The following is a 14,821-nucleotide window of genomic DNA, read 5'->3' on the forward strand; positions in this document are numbered from 1 at the left end:
TGCTTTGTTCATCTCAGCACCTAGGGCAGGGCCCTCCATAACGTTTGTCGCATGAATGAATGGGGAGTCTGGGCTGCTTGGGAGTGAAGAAGGTGGTGGAGGTGCTGCCTTGGGGTCAGAAAGACCATCTGAGGTGACTCTGGCTCTAAGAGTGGGGCTGGGGGGCTGAAATGCTTCCCAGAATTGAGGTGGGACAAGGAAGTGGACGCATCTTGTTTGGCTCCTCACCTGGATTAAGATGATCTCATCAAAGAACTTTGCAGGAACCTCATAAAAATTCTGGAAGAAGATCTGAAGCAGAGAGAATGGGGGAAGGGGTGGACGATGTTTCTTCCACTGCTTCACCCAGGGACTCAGTGAGCCTGAAGCCTCAGAATAACATGCTACTTCCTGTTTATTTGCCATTTCAATAACTTTCAGCTTACTACCGTCCTCACCTTCTTTCTCAGGAAGCAGAAAATCCTCCAGGCTCCTGGAGGGTTTTCCGCCCAATTAAAGGGCAGGGGCAGGAGATCCCTGGAGAACCTGTCATGAGCAGTAGCTGCCCTGTGGAGATTCAAGCCTCTGCCTCCTTCTAGATTGCCCTGTCAGTCCTTTCCACCCCCACTCCCTGCTGCAGCCAGAACTTCCTTTCCCAAATACAAACCTGGCCCTGTCACTCTCCTACTTAAGTCCCTCCTTGGCTCCCAATTGCCATCCACAACAGGGCCTGAGCCCATTTTGCAGGCTCCCCTCCAGCCGCTCCCCTCCAGCCACACCCAGATCTACAGGGCTGCCAACAAATCCTGCTGCTTCATGCTTCCAAGCCTCTGAAAACCCTATTCCTTTCTCCTGAATTATCTTTCCCCACCCTGTCCCTCTTTCCCTGGTAGACATTTCCTTCAAGGTTTTGGGAGCCTTTCCTGAGTCCTTGTCACCCACTCCTCCCTGCTCCCACTCTGCTTTTCTCTTTTATTTGTTTGTCTATTTGCCAATTAATTCAACGAGTATTGATGGAGTTCCTACTGTGTATCAGACACAATGCTACAATTTGGGATTCCAGCAGTGACAAGACGTACACGGTCTGGGCCTGCATTTCATGGCTGCATTAAAGGCACTCTCAGATCTCTGTCAACCCCAGTCTTTGTTCCCACTGTCATTGTTTCCCTGTTCAGAAGCCAAGCCCCCCACAGACCACAGGCTCCTTAAATGCAGGACTGCGAGTTCTTCCTTCTGTATCTCCAGTGCCAAGCACAGTGCATGGCCCTTGGTAGGTGCTCAGTAAATGTTTGTGGAAGAAACAAACGAAAACACCTGAGTCAAGAAGAAAGCTTGCCAGCTGCCTGCAAGAAATGCCCAGCCCCTGACTGGCCCAGTGGGCCCAAGAGTCCCATTCAGCCCTGAAGGGCACATGCGGCCCACCTCATCGAAGAAAGGGTTGTTCCCCATCTTGATCCGCGTGCGCTGTTGATGGCCTCCAATGACCAACTTCACCATCGGATTGAGGTTGTTACCCATAAGCTGTCGGGCTTCAAATATCTTCACTCGGACCTACAGAAGAGAAAAGGGGGGACCTTGATGTTGGGGGCCCAGAGGACCCTCTCCCAGGGACTCTTCTCTAAAGGAACAAAATGTTGTGATAAGAAACATCTACTGCGGAAGCCGGCCTCGTGGTGTAGTGGTTAAGATCGGCGTGCTCCGCTTTGGCAGTCTGGGTTCACAGGTTTGGATCCCGGGTGCGGACCTACACCACTTGTCAGCCATGCTGTGGCAGCGACCCACATATAAAGTGGAGGAAGATTGACACAGATGTTAGCTCAGGGCTAATCTTCCTCAAGCAAAAAAAACCCCGGAAAATGAGCGACAGATATTAACTTGGGGCTAATCTTCCTCAGCAAATTAAAAAAAAAAAGAAACATCTACTGTGGATAGAAGAGAAGCCACAGGGAGAAGGCTAGGAGCTGGCCTCAGGCAAGGACAAGCCCTGGGGATGCCTTGGCTCCTTCTGTCCCCTCTTATGGGAACTGCTACCCCCACTTCTTTGCCCTTTTTATCTTGTGTGCACTTAGTGTTTCTCTTCTCTGTTGGTATGGGCTTATTACAGAATAGAGAAAGAAAATCTAATGTTTCTCAATATGTAGTTCGTTTTTCACTTTTGTCCCTGATCTTTTAAAGGAATTGAAAATTTTAAAGTTCCCTGCAGTTAAATCTATGATCTGTGATTTGATCTCTGATTTGTGATTTCTTCTGCTGCTTTTATGTACTATTGTGAGAGCCAGTAAAGGGACTATGACATCTGAGCCTAGAATTCGAAGGCCAGAGGGAGAAGAGCAACGTGGAGTCCATGTAAGATACAGGCTGGCTAAGGCCCGAGGGAGAAGGCACTGGAGATGACAGTGGCTAGCAGGGCACAGTCATGGGAGCTTGTCTTCTTACTACGGGTAGTAAACAGCATACAGCTCTCCCAATCCAGGCCATGGGTCCAGCCATTCTCCATGAGGTCTCCTGCGCCTCCATCAAGTCCAGAGACCCTTCAGGAACTGACACATATGCAGCTACCTGACCATCAGAGACAAGAGCGGTTCAAAGCAGGCAAACAGCCCTCATGCCACAATTTTGCCCTAACCTCTAATACATAGGAAGGGTGGTGATTTGGGCACACTGACCCAGCAGGGAGGGGGAAGGTACTGCAAAGGAGGCAACGGCAAGTGCAAAGACCTGGCTGCTAGAGAGAGAGGCTTGAGAATGGGACTGCAAGTTGTCCAGGATGATAGTGCCAGGTGGGGAGGGGCAGGAGCAGGGGAAAGATGGCTTGGAGGGGCAGGCTTGGGTTATCAAGGGCCTGAGAAGCCATTATAAGGAGTTTGGGTTTTATCCTGAGGATATTGGGGTGTTCTCATTTTTAAGGACATTTTAAAGCAAGTGCATGGCGTGGCGAGAATGACATCTTTGAAAGACCACATGACTGAAGAATGAACAGGAGAGAACTGGAGGCTGGGAGTTCGGGAGGAGCCTATCAAGGTGGTCCGGGGAACCAATGGTGGTGGCTCAGGCCAAGGAATGGCAGTGGCGATGGAGAAGTGGGTGCAGTCAGGTGATATTGAGAACTGGCCTTGGCCAGTGACTGGAGGCAGGGGGTCGGGGGAGGAAGAGGGGCAGTCGAGGATGGCTCCCAGTCTCCCGAGCGAGTGGCAGGCCAGGGAACAGGCAAAATCATGGCGGAAGTGTTAGGTCACAGGCTGGAGATCAGAGGGAGTGGGATGGGGGTTCTAGAATTCGCACTGGAACCTGGAGACCTCCCCATAGATCCCCTCAAACTCTCCTCCGTTTCTCCTGTGCAGTTAATTTCATCTTGCCTGTAGCTAGCCTTGTGTTGTCAACAACCCTGAGGACTCCCAAAGGGCAAGGTCCAGGCCTTCTGCTCTGCCTCCCCAGCATCTACCAGGGCTGTTGGTTCACAAGCACCAGTGCCTCCTTTTGCCTCACTGAAAGTATCTAGCTTTAGCCACATGCAGAAGTTCCCCAGAATGATGCCTGCAGGAGCAGGGGATGCGGTGAGGGTCTGAGGACCTGTAGCCCAGTGTGAAGCTCCGACCCTCTGCCACGACTTTGTGGAGAGGCAGGGACGGCCTGGGAACATGGTGAGGGTGTAGACAGATCATGTGGCCTTTCAACCTGGAAGAAGCTCACCTGAAAGTGTTCAGGCTTTGAGGACAGAGCCTTGGGAATGGCAGAGCCAGGAACCATCAGTTTTTGCTTGGCTGCTTCTCGTGTAGCTGTGCCCAGGAGGTCTTCATCCCCTGGGGAAACACAGTCCAGGGTGGGTTCTCAGAGGCTGGCGCTCAGGAGGTTTTGATGCATTTCCCCCAAGGACCAGCTCCTAACTAAAAACATGGCCAAGAAGCCCTGATAGGGGCACATGTCCTCCCCAGAACATTCCCATGGGTCTCCTCCTACCCTCAGTAACCCCGGGCCCCACTCTCCATACATGGGGGCTCCCGGAAATGGCCATCTTTGCCTCCCTTTGTAGCCCACTGGAGGCTGGGTCTTACATCTAGAGATGACAAGTGGACATATTGGGGTGATATGGCCTCAGCCAGGTGTCTGGAGATCTAGCCTCTAGACCATAACCTGGTTACAGTCCTTCTGCAGGCCTCAAGGGATGGGTCTCGAAGGTTTCAAAGAGCCCATCCAGCTATACTTGAAGAAGGGCAGGGGTAAGCTCCATGGAAGGACATACCTGTCTTCTCAATATCCTGGTGGGTCATAAGGGCCACCTGTAGGGTGACAGTGCACTGCAAGGGAAAGGCAGGGGAGCTGTAAGCCAGATCCTGCAATCCTTGGCCAAGTGATAGCACTGGAACCCCACCCAGCCTGGCGGGTTCATGCCTAGTCGTCCTGGGTGGAGCAATGCCGACCCTCATACAGGCCCAAACCACAAGGGCCTGTGCAGTCTGGGGTGGTGGGAGGTTATGAACTAGGGGGGAGAGAGCAGTGGGTTACAGTAGAGAGGATTTGGAGAATAGGGGAGCCATGTAGATAGGTAGAGGAGAAAGAGAGGGGACTTGGGGCGAGCCGAGAATTACTGATGCTAACAGCTCTGCTCTTAGCCCAAAATCCCATAACCGACCTCCTGCCTCCAAGTGCCCTCACTACCCATCCATCCTCTGGAATTGCCCCCTAAACACTCCCTAAGTGCCCTAAAGAGTAAAGCCACAACTCACCAGCATAGACCACAAGGGCTTTCACCTCTGGCTCCTGGCCGCACACCCAGTCTCAGCCCTCCCCCCTTTCATGCCCTCTGTTCTGTGTGCTCACCCTCCTGAGCCTGCCCTGCTGCCTATTTCTCCCTCCAGCCTTCACACAAGCACCTTATACTCCTGCCTGGGATCGTCTTCCTTTCCTGTCCATTGGGTAAACTCACATCCCTCCTTAAGATTCGCCTGAGAAACTGAATATCCAGATGGACGGTGGCCAGACCAAATATAAAAATGGAACTCTGGCCCACAGTCCACAGCAATCAGCCCAGGAAACCAACTAGTATCTGCAGTAACCAGCCCAGGAAGCCAGCCTGTTGTAAGTCAGCCTTATAGGAAGTCTGACCACCAGCTCTAGCAAATCCAGAAAGCCTAACAATAGCAATCAGCTCAAATGGCCAGGACTTGGTTAATAACTGACAGCTTCCCTAATTTTTGTCCCCATCTGCAGCTTAGGACCTACCGGAGAAAGTCAAATACACACCCCTAACCCATCACACAGGATGCCCCGCTTCCAGTTAGCCCTCCTCCAGCTTCCCCATGCCAACAGCCTCCAACTGGGGCACACCTGGAGTCTTCCCTTTTTTCCACGATAAAGCTTTCCCACTCCTCTGCCTGCCTTTGAGTGTCTGCCAAAACACGAGTGATGGTGGCTGACTCACCTGCTATAGAAAGCTCTGAATAACTAGCCTTTGCTTGTTCTCATTTGGTTGGTCTTCGTTTGTTTCCACACGTTTTAATTACCTTTGTAAAGCCTTCCATTACCTCCCAAGTGGAATCAGTCATTCCCTCCTGATCTCAGCGACCTAGTTTTACTCACCCTGGTACCTGTGTGCTGGAGCACTTGTCACCGAGTGGTGCCCACTCCAACAGACCGTGGGTTTCGTTCAATTTTGTATCCCAGGCCTAGCACAGTTGCTGATATCCAGTGGACAATCAAATAAATAATCAATCTAAACAGGTGGGTTAAGGGTGGAATGGTGGGTAGGAGGATGGATGGTGGGATGGAAAAGTCGGGGGGACGATGGCCGTGTGATGAGGCCCCCCCGGGGCAGGAAGCACTCTCTGGGTGGGGACACTGGGCCTCTGCTGGAGCTGAGTAGCCCAGCTTTACTGGCTGCCCCTACTCCTCCAGCCACCCTTCTTGGGGCCCGACTCACTTCTGTGGGCTTCATGGAATGGTTGAGCAGGGTCAGGTCCTTCACAAAAAGCACTTCTCTGGGTTTTTTCACCAAGGGCGTGAGCATTATTGTGGCCAGGCCCATGAACCTGGGGAAATGAGGAGCAGGTATGAGATCCTGAGCCAGGGAAAAGGATGTCCTTCTCTGTTCAAGGCATGATTTTATCTAGAGATTCTTTTTTCTCCTAGAGACTGTGTTATCCACGAAGAGAGGCTGAAGGAAGAATGCAGTGATGGGGAGCATCCACCAGAGGGCGCAGGACTCTCAAGTCTCTGGGAACTAACTGGCTTTGGGGCTTCCTGGGCAGTGGGTGCCCCAGTTACTGGCTCTGCCCTGCCCAGTCCCTTCCCAGAAACTGCTCCCACACTCTTCTGGAATGAGAACTCTGCCAAGTAACAGCTGATTGGATCACGAAATAGACACCTGACCGAAGCTGAGCCAATCAGATTCTCTGTCCTAGGAATTTTTGACCTAGGATACTGTAGCTTCGGCCTCAGTGGGATGTGAGTCTCAGCTGGGCACTAGAATCGGGGTGTGATGGGAAGCCAGGGTTGGGCAGAGAGAACCAGAGACTTGAGATCCAGTAGCTTCAGAAGAGACAGATCTGCTCCTGGGTTCCCAGGTTCCCGGTTCTAGTCAATCTGCACTCCTAGCCTTGCTACCTTTCCACAAATCTCCCTTTTTTTTTTTTTCATTAACTGGCCGAAGTGGGTTCTGGTCCTTGTGCCTGAGTGAGTTGTGGACTAGAGATGCAGCATCTGCTGTAGCTTTCGTTAGAGTCAGGCACCTCCTACCTCTCTCTGACTCACCTTTCTTTCTTTATTGAGCCCATGTCCCGAAGGATGATTTGCAGGAAAGAGTCATTTTTCAGGGGGCGGTTCCAGAGGTGCCAGATTATGGTCTGTGGGAGGCACAGAGAGATCAGCATCCTTCCTCTACCTCCCCCTTCCCATCCTTCTAGGCAATGAGAAAAGATGCAGGGAACGGGCTGGCACTGTGTTTCCCTTGAACTGAGGAACCTCCCCCAAGTCTAATTTGCTAAGAGGAAGGCCTTGCTACTTTTCACCAAGGTGCTGGGCATCCTATTTGGGTTCCCGTGACTTTAGCTGTAGTATCATGGGCGTGTTAGTAGTTAAGAGGTTTGGGAACCAAGCGAGGGAGGACATGGATGGATGGAAGATGAGATCCTGCACAGGGAGCCTTATCTTTGCTTCAGGTTTCTGGGAACATTAGAATGGCCCAGTTGGACACGATGGGCTGTACTATGCCCATCCCCAGAGTCTGTCCAAGAACAGCTATGGGCAGATATGGCTGTTGTGGCCCTCAGGCCTTCACAGCCTTGTCAGCTCAGAGGCTACTCCCAGGCCAAGATGCCCCAGCCTTGGGTAAAGCCTTTGAGGCTCCCTGTCCTCTCCCTTCTGAGGACAGCCTGGACCCAGCCTCACTCCTGGGGTAGTTAAGGTCTCTTCGGGGCTTTCCTAGATGGCTTTACCTCGTTCCATGTGGGGTTATTCCCTTCTATCTCACGAGTTCTCCTCTTGATATCTGCAAAGACACCAAGGGGCTGGCATTGGTGGTAGGAAATGTTTCAAAGTCTAAGTTCGAGTCGGGTAAAGAAAGGAAGGAAACTTCAAGTCTGCATTGGCAGGTATTGGCACTATTCTTACTCCGAAGATTTCAGACTTTCCACTTTTTGTAAGAGAAACATCAGCCCACATCACAGATACTATGACGTGTTCATTTCATTTTCTTCTTGGCTGCGCAGTTCCCAGCCACCTTGCAGCCGGTTGGTGCCTTGTGACTTGTTCTGGCCAATGGGGTATGGGAGTGATATTCACCACTGCCAAGCCTGGCCCCTAAAATCTCCCCTGAGATTCTCCATTCTTCTCCTCACTCCCAAGTCCACACTCACGATCTGCTGGCAGGGTGGTGCCTGGGTGACTTTGCAGCCACAAGCAGCGAGCAGCTGGTCTCTAAACTACTGTTTGAAGGAGGCTCTCTGGGGAGCTGCCTGACCAGCCCCATCCACGCAGGGCTTGAGTGAGCAAGAGGTAAACTTTTATTGTGTTAAGGCAGTTTAAGGGTTTATTACCATAGCAAAGCCTAGTGTACCCTAAGACACCCCAAAACATCTATAATGGGTTGGGAGCTCCTCAGCCACTAAAATCCCCCTCCTCCAGAAATATCTTTAACAAAGACCAGTCTATAGCCCTGCAAAGAACCTCTAAATTGCTAAATTACTTTGAGATTCTTCCCAAGGAAAGGATGCGAGAGAGAGAGAGAAAGAAAGGGGGAGAGTGAGCCTCTTAGACAGCAGGAAGGGGTGCAGCTTTGTGGATGGTATTTGGAGAAAGAGGGCTAGGAAGAACAGGTGAAAAAGGAATAAAAAATATCAAACAAACATTCAGTTATAAGAATTGGTAGGTAAATCTATGAGTAAACCCAGGATTCTGGGTTTTAGGCATCTTTGTAAGAATTATTTCTAGGAGGAGAAAGATGGTGCCCAGGGGACGGTGGGGAAGATTGCTCAGAATCAGGGAGAGGAGCCGCAGGGCTGTTCCCTGGCTCACCATTAAATGAGTGAGTCAGGGCAAAGACACATGAACAGCCACTGCACCGCTTCAAACCTCAGACTGGGAGCATAAACATCCATCGCCCTGGGAGCCTGGAGTCCCAAATGTTGTCATGTTCAGCAAGCACAGTTTCACAGACCAGGAAGAAAATGGAAGGAATTTCATTCTTCACTCATGTCTCTTAGAGAAACTGCTGTGTCCTTCTTTTCTCTTGCTCCAATTTTCTCACTCTCCACACTTTCCAGAAGACCTCATTTGCCTGTAGCCACCTCCCCAGACTCTCTGCCCGCTGTTCGTTTTTCTTACCCTTCTTTCTCTTTTGCTCCCAGGTTTGTTATATAAGTATACTTCATATTTTTTATTCTCTCTCATAAATCCTTTCACTATCTCCCTCCTGACCTTTCTTAGACTTTTTTCCTTATCTATAAAATATAGAGACAATAAAACTTGCCTCAATTGCCCCATGGAATTGTTGTGAGGAGCAAAAGTCATTATATTTATGAAAATACAAATTTGATTATTGATTTTAAAAGTGATTAATATTATTGAGCAATTATGAGAAGTTGTACAAAGAGCTGTACATATATTATCTTTTAAAATCCTCACATCAATCCTATGAAGCAGGTATTTTTTTCTTTAAACTGTAGTTTGTGGCACAACTCTAGTTCACAGAAGAAGCTTGAAAAAGAGTTAATCTTCTCTTTTTCCTATAGCCATTTCCTGGAAAAAATGGGAGGCAGAGATGTCATAATAAGAGAAATAAGAGCAATAATAGCAATAAAGATGATAAGTTTTGAAAGAACGAGATGGTGTCTACCTCACCTTTCTGTTACACAGGGCATCATTTACACAGTAGGGCACCAAGAAATCTATCTTTTCACTGAATACATCTCGCTTCTCGGGGCTCCTCTCTCCCACCCAGGGCCTGGCTCTCACCTCTGAAGTAGACGGTCACGCAGGGTCTGGGTGGGGGTATTAGGGGCGGGTTAATGTTGGCTGACTCCACGACAAGCCGCAGCATGTCTTCGACCTACTTCCGTCCGTCCCTCTGCAGCAAAGCTTCCTTCTTGGAGCACCTCGATCAGAGGCTTCTCCCACGGCTCCTGGGGGTCAGTGGAGCCCTGAGTCTGTTGCTTAGCAATAGAGCCCATGTCACAAAGCTGGGTGGTTCTCGGTTCTGGAAAGGAATCAAGGCGAATGAGAGAAGTAGTTACAGGGACTATGGAGCCAAGGACCTGAGGTGACTAGGCCTGGAAAAACCAAACAATTTGGCCGCTCTTCATTTCCTCTTTCTTTTCTGTTTTATTCTTACTGTCCTTCTGATTGCAAGATCAGGTCTAAGAGTCATATTTTCTCTTTCTACAAGCAAGTTGTCTGAAGTGAATCCTTGCTAAAGTCACACAATTTAGATGAGGAAACAAGAGAAGCGAGGAAATCTGAGGAAAGGAACAGGGACGTCAAAGACGAGTTCAGGGACATTTCGGAAGGAATCCTGCCTGATGTCGAAGCAAACAGTTAGGCCTCATTTTTCTAAAGGAAACCTCAGTTCAGACATGTCTCTCTTTCAGAAAGGGAAATTAGCTTTTTACCTAATGAGCTCTTTCGCCAGCTGGGTTTGTAAGGCTGAAGAAAAACCTCAGAGCTGATACAATTTTGCTGTGGCGTCGTGACAGCTTTCAAGGCCTCTCCGCGTGACGATGGCATAGGGACGAAGCTGGGTTGTTGGTTCTTGTCCACATTCAGGCTTTTTCTGCTTTAAGGTTGAACATTTTATCTGACGATTAGCCTGAAAATTAATGGATGTTTTAAAAGTCTAGTTGGTTGATGAAACAATTTAGCAGTAGGCTTCCTACGCATTCTAAGACATGCATGGCATTCACAGACCAAAAAGCTGGATGTGTGATCTTGGTGCCATGATTGATTGCTTTCTGGCACAGCAGATTTAAAAAGAAACAGCACTTCCTGACAATTTTTCTTGAAATCCAAACACAACACAATGCTTTTTGCTTTGTTAATCATTTTCCAAACTAAGCAAGGCACAAAAGGCAAACCCAATAAAGGAAAAGGCTGGTAGATTTGACCGCACAAATTTAAAATTTCTGTACAGAAAAATATACTTCAAAGTTAAAAGACAAATATCGAAGTAGGGAACCTTTGCAACATATTTTTTTTCTCCCCAAATCCCCCCAGTACATAGTTGTATATCTTAGTTGTGGGTCCTTCTAGTTGTGGCATGTGAGACGCCACCTCAACATGGCCTGGTGAGCGGTGCCATGTCTGTGCCCAGGATCCGAACTGGTGAAACCCTGGGCCACCAAGGCGGAGTGCGCAAACTTAACCACTCAGCCACGGGGCTGACCCCTCTTTGTAACATATTTAATGTCCAAAAGATTATCAGCTTTTCTAGTGGGAGCTCTTATAATTCAATAAGAAAAAGACGAATATTTCTAAGGAAAATGGGGGCAAAGTTTCTCTCAGATAATGCTCAAATGGATATAAAAAACAATTCAGTCTCTTTAATAATCAAAGAAATGCAATGCGATATCATTTATCACTTTGCCAAGTTAGATTCAAAAGCCAAAAAACGATGGAAAAAAATTCAAGCTCATTAATAAGGAAATAAATGCAACAAGATATGAATTTATCACCTCCCCAATTGGCAAAGAATGAAAAATTTGGTGTGCTAAGGAAGGAAGGAAGGAGGGCAGAGAAAAGATACAAATCATACACAGCCCTGATGAGATATAAATAGAAAAATAGCAGAATCCTGGCCCAAGATAACTGCCCCGGAGAGAGAATTAAGGGTGGGGAGAGGCTGGGCAGGAACGGCTCTTTTTTTGGTCATTTCTAGTAGTAGTATCCTCTGTATTTCTAAATAGCATATTTAAATGACGTCACTTGAATTTTTCAGTTAGAGACATTGTCTATCGCGTCAGCTCTCTGACTGCATCTCTCATGCCTCTCCTGCCTCCCAGCTTCTCTCTCCCCAGCCTACCCCAACTCATCACCTTTAGACATTAGCTACTGCTGCTCATTACACATGATGAGGCGTTTATCCTTTTCACACTCTGCCTTACCTGTATCCTATTCTCCCAATATAATTATATCTCATTTAGAGGTTAAATCTAGCTTCAGTGTTTTCTCTACTGTGATAATGTATAGTTTTTCACTGTAGATCAAGTAATATACTCCAATTCCATGTCCTTTCTCATTTAACTTCATGTTTTTCCAAAAGTAAGAATTGCTTCACTTTTTCATTTGCTTGCTTTTCTTGAAAGTCTGACCAAGTCTTCCCACATCCTTTGACAGCTCTGTGATACTCCTTTTAATACAATTTCCCCCAGATTCACATCCATCAGGTATTTTACCAGTTTTACTGTTGTCCTAGAGATATCCGTCCTGGCCCTCTCTCCTCCCCAGTCTACACCGATTGCCCCCCAGCCTGTGGCATAGCTGTCGTCCTGGGACTTCCCTTCACCATCATCTTTAGAATTCCCCTTGTCTGCCTTTTGTGTTGGACCCTGTTTTCTAGATCCTATGTCTTCCTCTTTCTTGATTTACTCTCTCACCTTAGTGGAACACAATTTTTAGTAGCTTTCTGAATTTTTTGAGTGTTTGCGGGTCTATACATGTCTTTATTCTCCCTTCACACTTGATAGATCGTCTAGTTGAATGGGCTGTGATATGCTGAGGTAACAAACAAACCCAAAATCTCAGCGGCTCAAAACAATAAAGGTTTCTTCTTTGTTTTAATAGCAGCTTTACTGAGATATCATTCACATACCATAAATTCAGCCTTTTAAACTGTACAACTCAGGTTTTTAGTATATTCACAAGGTTGTACAACTATCACGACTGTCTAATTCTAGGTTATTTCATCACCCTAAAAAGAAACCTCATATCCATTAGCAGTCACTCCTCATTTCCTCCTTCTCATAGCCCTTGGAAACCATGAATCCACTTTTTGTCTCTACAGATTTGCCTATTTTGGACCTTTCAAATAAATGCATTCATGCAATATGTGGCTTTCTGTGACTGGCTTCTTTCACTTAGCACAATGTTTTCAAAGTTTGTTCATGTTGTAACATGTATCAGTACTTCATTCCTTTCTACGGCTTAATAAATCCATTGTAGAGATACACCACATTTTGTTTATCCATTCATCAGTTGATGGACATTTAGGTTGTCAACACTTTTTGGTTATTGTAAATAATGCTGCTCCGAACATTTGTACACTTGCTTTTATGTGTACGTATGTTTTCAGTTCTCTTGAGTATACATGTAGGAGTGGAATTTCTGGGTCACATGGTAATTCTATGTTTAGCTTTCTGAGGAAATGTTTTCCAAAGTGGCTGCACCATTTTACAATCCAACTAGCAACGTATGAGGGTTTTAATTTCTCTACATACTTTCAACACTTTATTTTATTCTTCTTATTTTTTAAGGAGGACTGGCCCTGAGCTAACATCTGTTGCCAATCTTCCTCTTTCTGTTTGAGGAAGATTGTCGCTGAGCTAACATCTATGGCAACCTTCCCCTATTTTTGCATATGGGACACCACCACAGCATGGCTTGATGAGTGATGTGTACGTCTGGGCCTGGGATCTGAACCAGTGAGCCCTGGCCCCCTCAAGTGGAGCATGCAAACTTAACCACTACGCCACCGGGCCGGCCCTTGTCAACACTTTTTATCGTGTTTTTTGCCGTTGTTGATTTTTTAGCCATCCTAGTGGGTGTGAAGTGGTAAAGATTTATTTTTCAGCTTGCACCATGTTTCTTGCCTTGGTGTCTTGTTATCAGTCAGTCAACCAATGGATCAATCAATCAGTCAACACAGGAACCATCCCCTATGTCCTGGGCTATGTTCTCTGAAGGATATGAACAGGGTTAACATCCCCAGTTTTGAGGATCTGTTCTCTCTTTACAAAACACAGAGGAAAGTTAACACGAAGTAGTCTGTGGTCAGTACCAAAATTCTTTTTTTTTCAATTGAGGTAACATTGGTTTATAACATACAAATTTCAGCTGTACATCATTATATTTTGATTTCTGTGTAGACTGCATCATGTTCGCCACCCAAAGACTACCATCTGTCACCATACACATGTGCCCTATCACCCCTTTTGCCCTCCTCCCTCCCCCCTTCCCTCCTGGTAACCACTAATGTAATCCCTATAGCTATGTATTTATTTGTTGTTGTTGTTTATCTTCCACTTATGAGTGAAATCATATGGTATTTGACTTTCTCCATCTGACTTATTTGATTTAGCATAATACCTTCAAGGTCCGTCTAAGTTGTTGCAAATGGCACAATTTCATCTCTTTTTTATGGCTGAGTAGTATTCCGTCGTGTGTATATACCACATCTTCTTTACTCAGAATTCTTGCTGGGGCATCTAGGGTCCTGCAGACTCTGGCATATGTCTAGCTCTCCAGCTTTGTCTCTCTCCACTTGCTGACCATTGCTTCCTAGCTACACTGTTCTTGCCTTTTTAAAAAAATGCTATCAAGCTCCTTTCTCCTCAGAGGCTTTGTCTTTGCTGTTCCTTCTCCTGGAGAGCTTCTCTCCCTGCTTCTACCATGTTCCCTCATTCTTCTCTTGTAGTTTCAGCTTCCATGTCACCTTCACAAGGACACCTTCCCCAACCCAAGCCAAGGCTGGCTCACTGTTCTGTGCCTTCTCTCACCTTATACTTTTACTTTTCCTTATTGCTGTAGGCATGGTGAGGAGTGGAGCTGTGAGGGGTTAAACACCTAGTTTGCAGAGCCAGATGGCTGGGTTCCTATTCTGCCTTTGATACTTACTAGCTGTGTGACCTTGGGAAAAATACTTTACCTTTCTGAGTATGACTACAATAGAACCTAGCATTTAAAGTCTTTGAGAGGATTAACTGAAATAAGTCATGTATGTCACTTAGAGCTTGTTTGGCATTCTCCAAATGTTAGCCTTATTACCACAATTATAAGTTAAGCATTTATGTAGATTAAAAGGAAGTATGCCTTGTCAGTGCTATATCCTCAGCACCTAGCACAGTATTTACCACATAGCAGAATTTAAGAAATATTTGTGATTGAATGAAGGCCAAGTGTATCCTACAGGATATCAGAGGAAGGAGAGGCATTAAAGAGAAGAGATGGCCCCCTCTTATCAATCGGCAGTGACAGCTTGGAGTCCTGTATGGAAAAATGATTTTGCAGCTGCCTCTGGGTTCACAGGTAGAGTGGACTGTGATTGATTAATCATGTCTGCCATGGGCACAGGAAAAAAACCTGCAGCACAAGCACTAACGATTTGACATCCCTGCTGTAGAAAAGGCTCAGAGTTGTGTTG

The 14,821-nt window shown here is 47.0% G+C and overlaps 1 protein-coding gene across 2 annotated transcripts in view; it reads right to left on the reverse strand.

Moving 5' to 3' along the window:
- FER1L5 (fer-1 like family member 5) overlaps window positions 1-9,603 on the reverse strand; it is a 53,707-nt gene extending 44,104 nt beyond the window's left edge. For both annotated transcript variants that reach the window (XR_011425918.1, XM_023618638.2), the window contains exons 1-8: window positions 9,427-9,603; window positions 7,410-7,462; window positions 6,727-6,818; window positions 5,897-6,005; window positions 4,220-4,274; window positions 3,670-3,779; window positions 1,402-1,530; window positions 229-291 (exon numbers count right to left, since the gene is read on the reverse strand). Coding sequence is in view for 1 of the 2 variants with exons in the window: in XM_023618638.2 (XP_023474406.1) it covers window positions 229-291; window positions 1,402-1,530; window positions 3,670-3,779; window positions 4,220-4,274; window positions 5,897-6,005; window positions 6,727-6,818; window positions 7,410-7,462; window positions 9,427-9,511 (696 nt within the window). In the remaining variant the exon portion in view is untranslated. The remainder of the gene's footprint in view (window positions 1-228; window positions 292-1,401; window positions 1,531-3,669; window positions 3,780-4,219; window positions 4,275-5,896; window positions 6,006-6,726; window positions 6,819-7,409; window positions 7,463-9,426) is intronic.
- Window positions 9,604-14,821: the final 5,218 nt, after the last annotated feature.

Source organism: Equus caballus, chromosome 15 (genome assembly GCF_041296265.1).
Source record: "Equus caballus isolate H_3958 breed thoroughbred chromosome 15, TB-T2T, whole genome shotgun sequence".
Lineage (NCBI taxonomy): Eukaryota > Metazoa > Chordata > Mammalia > Perissodactyla > Equidae > Equus > Equus caballus.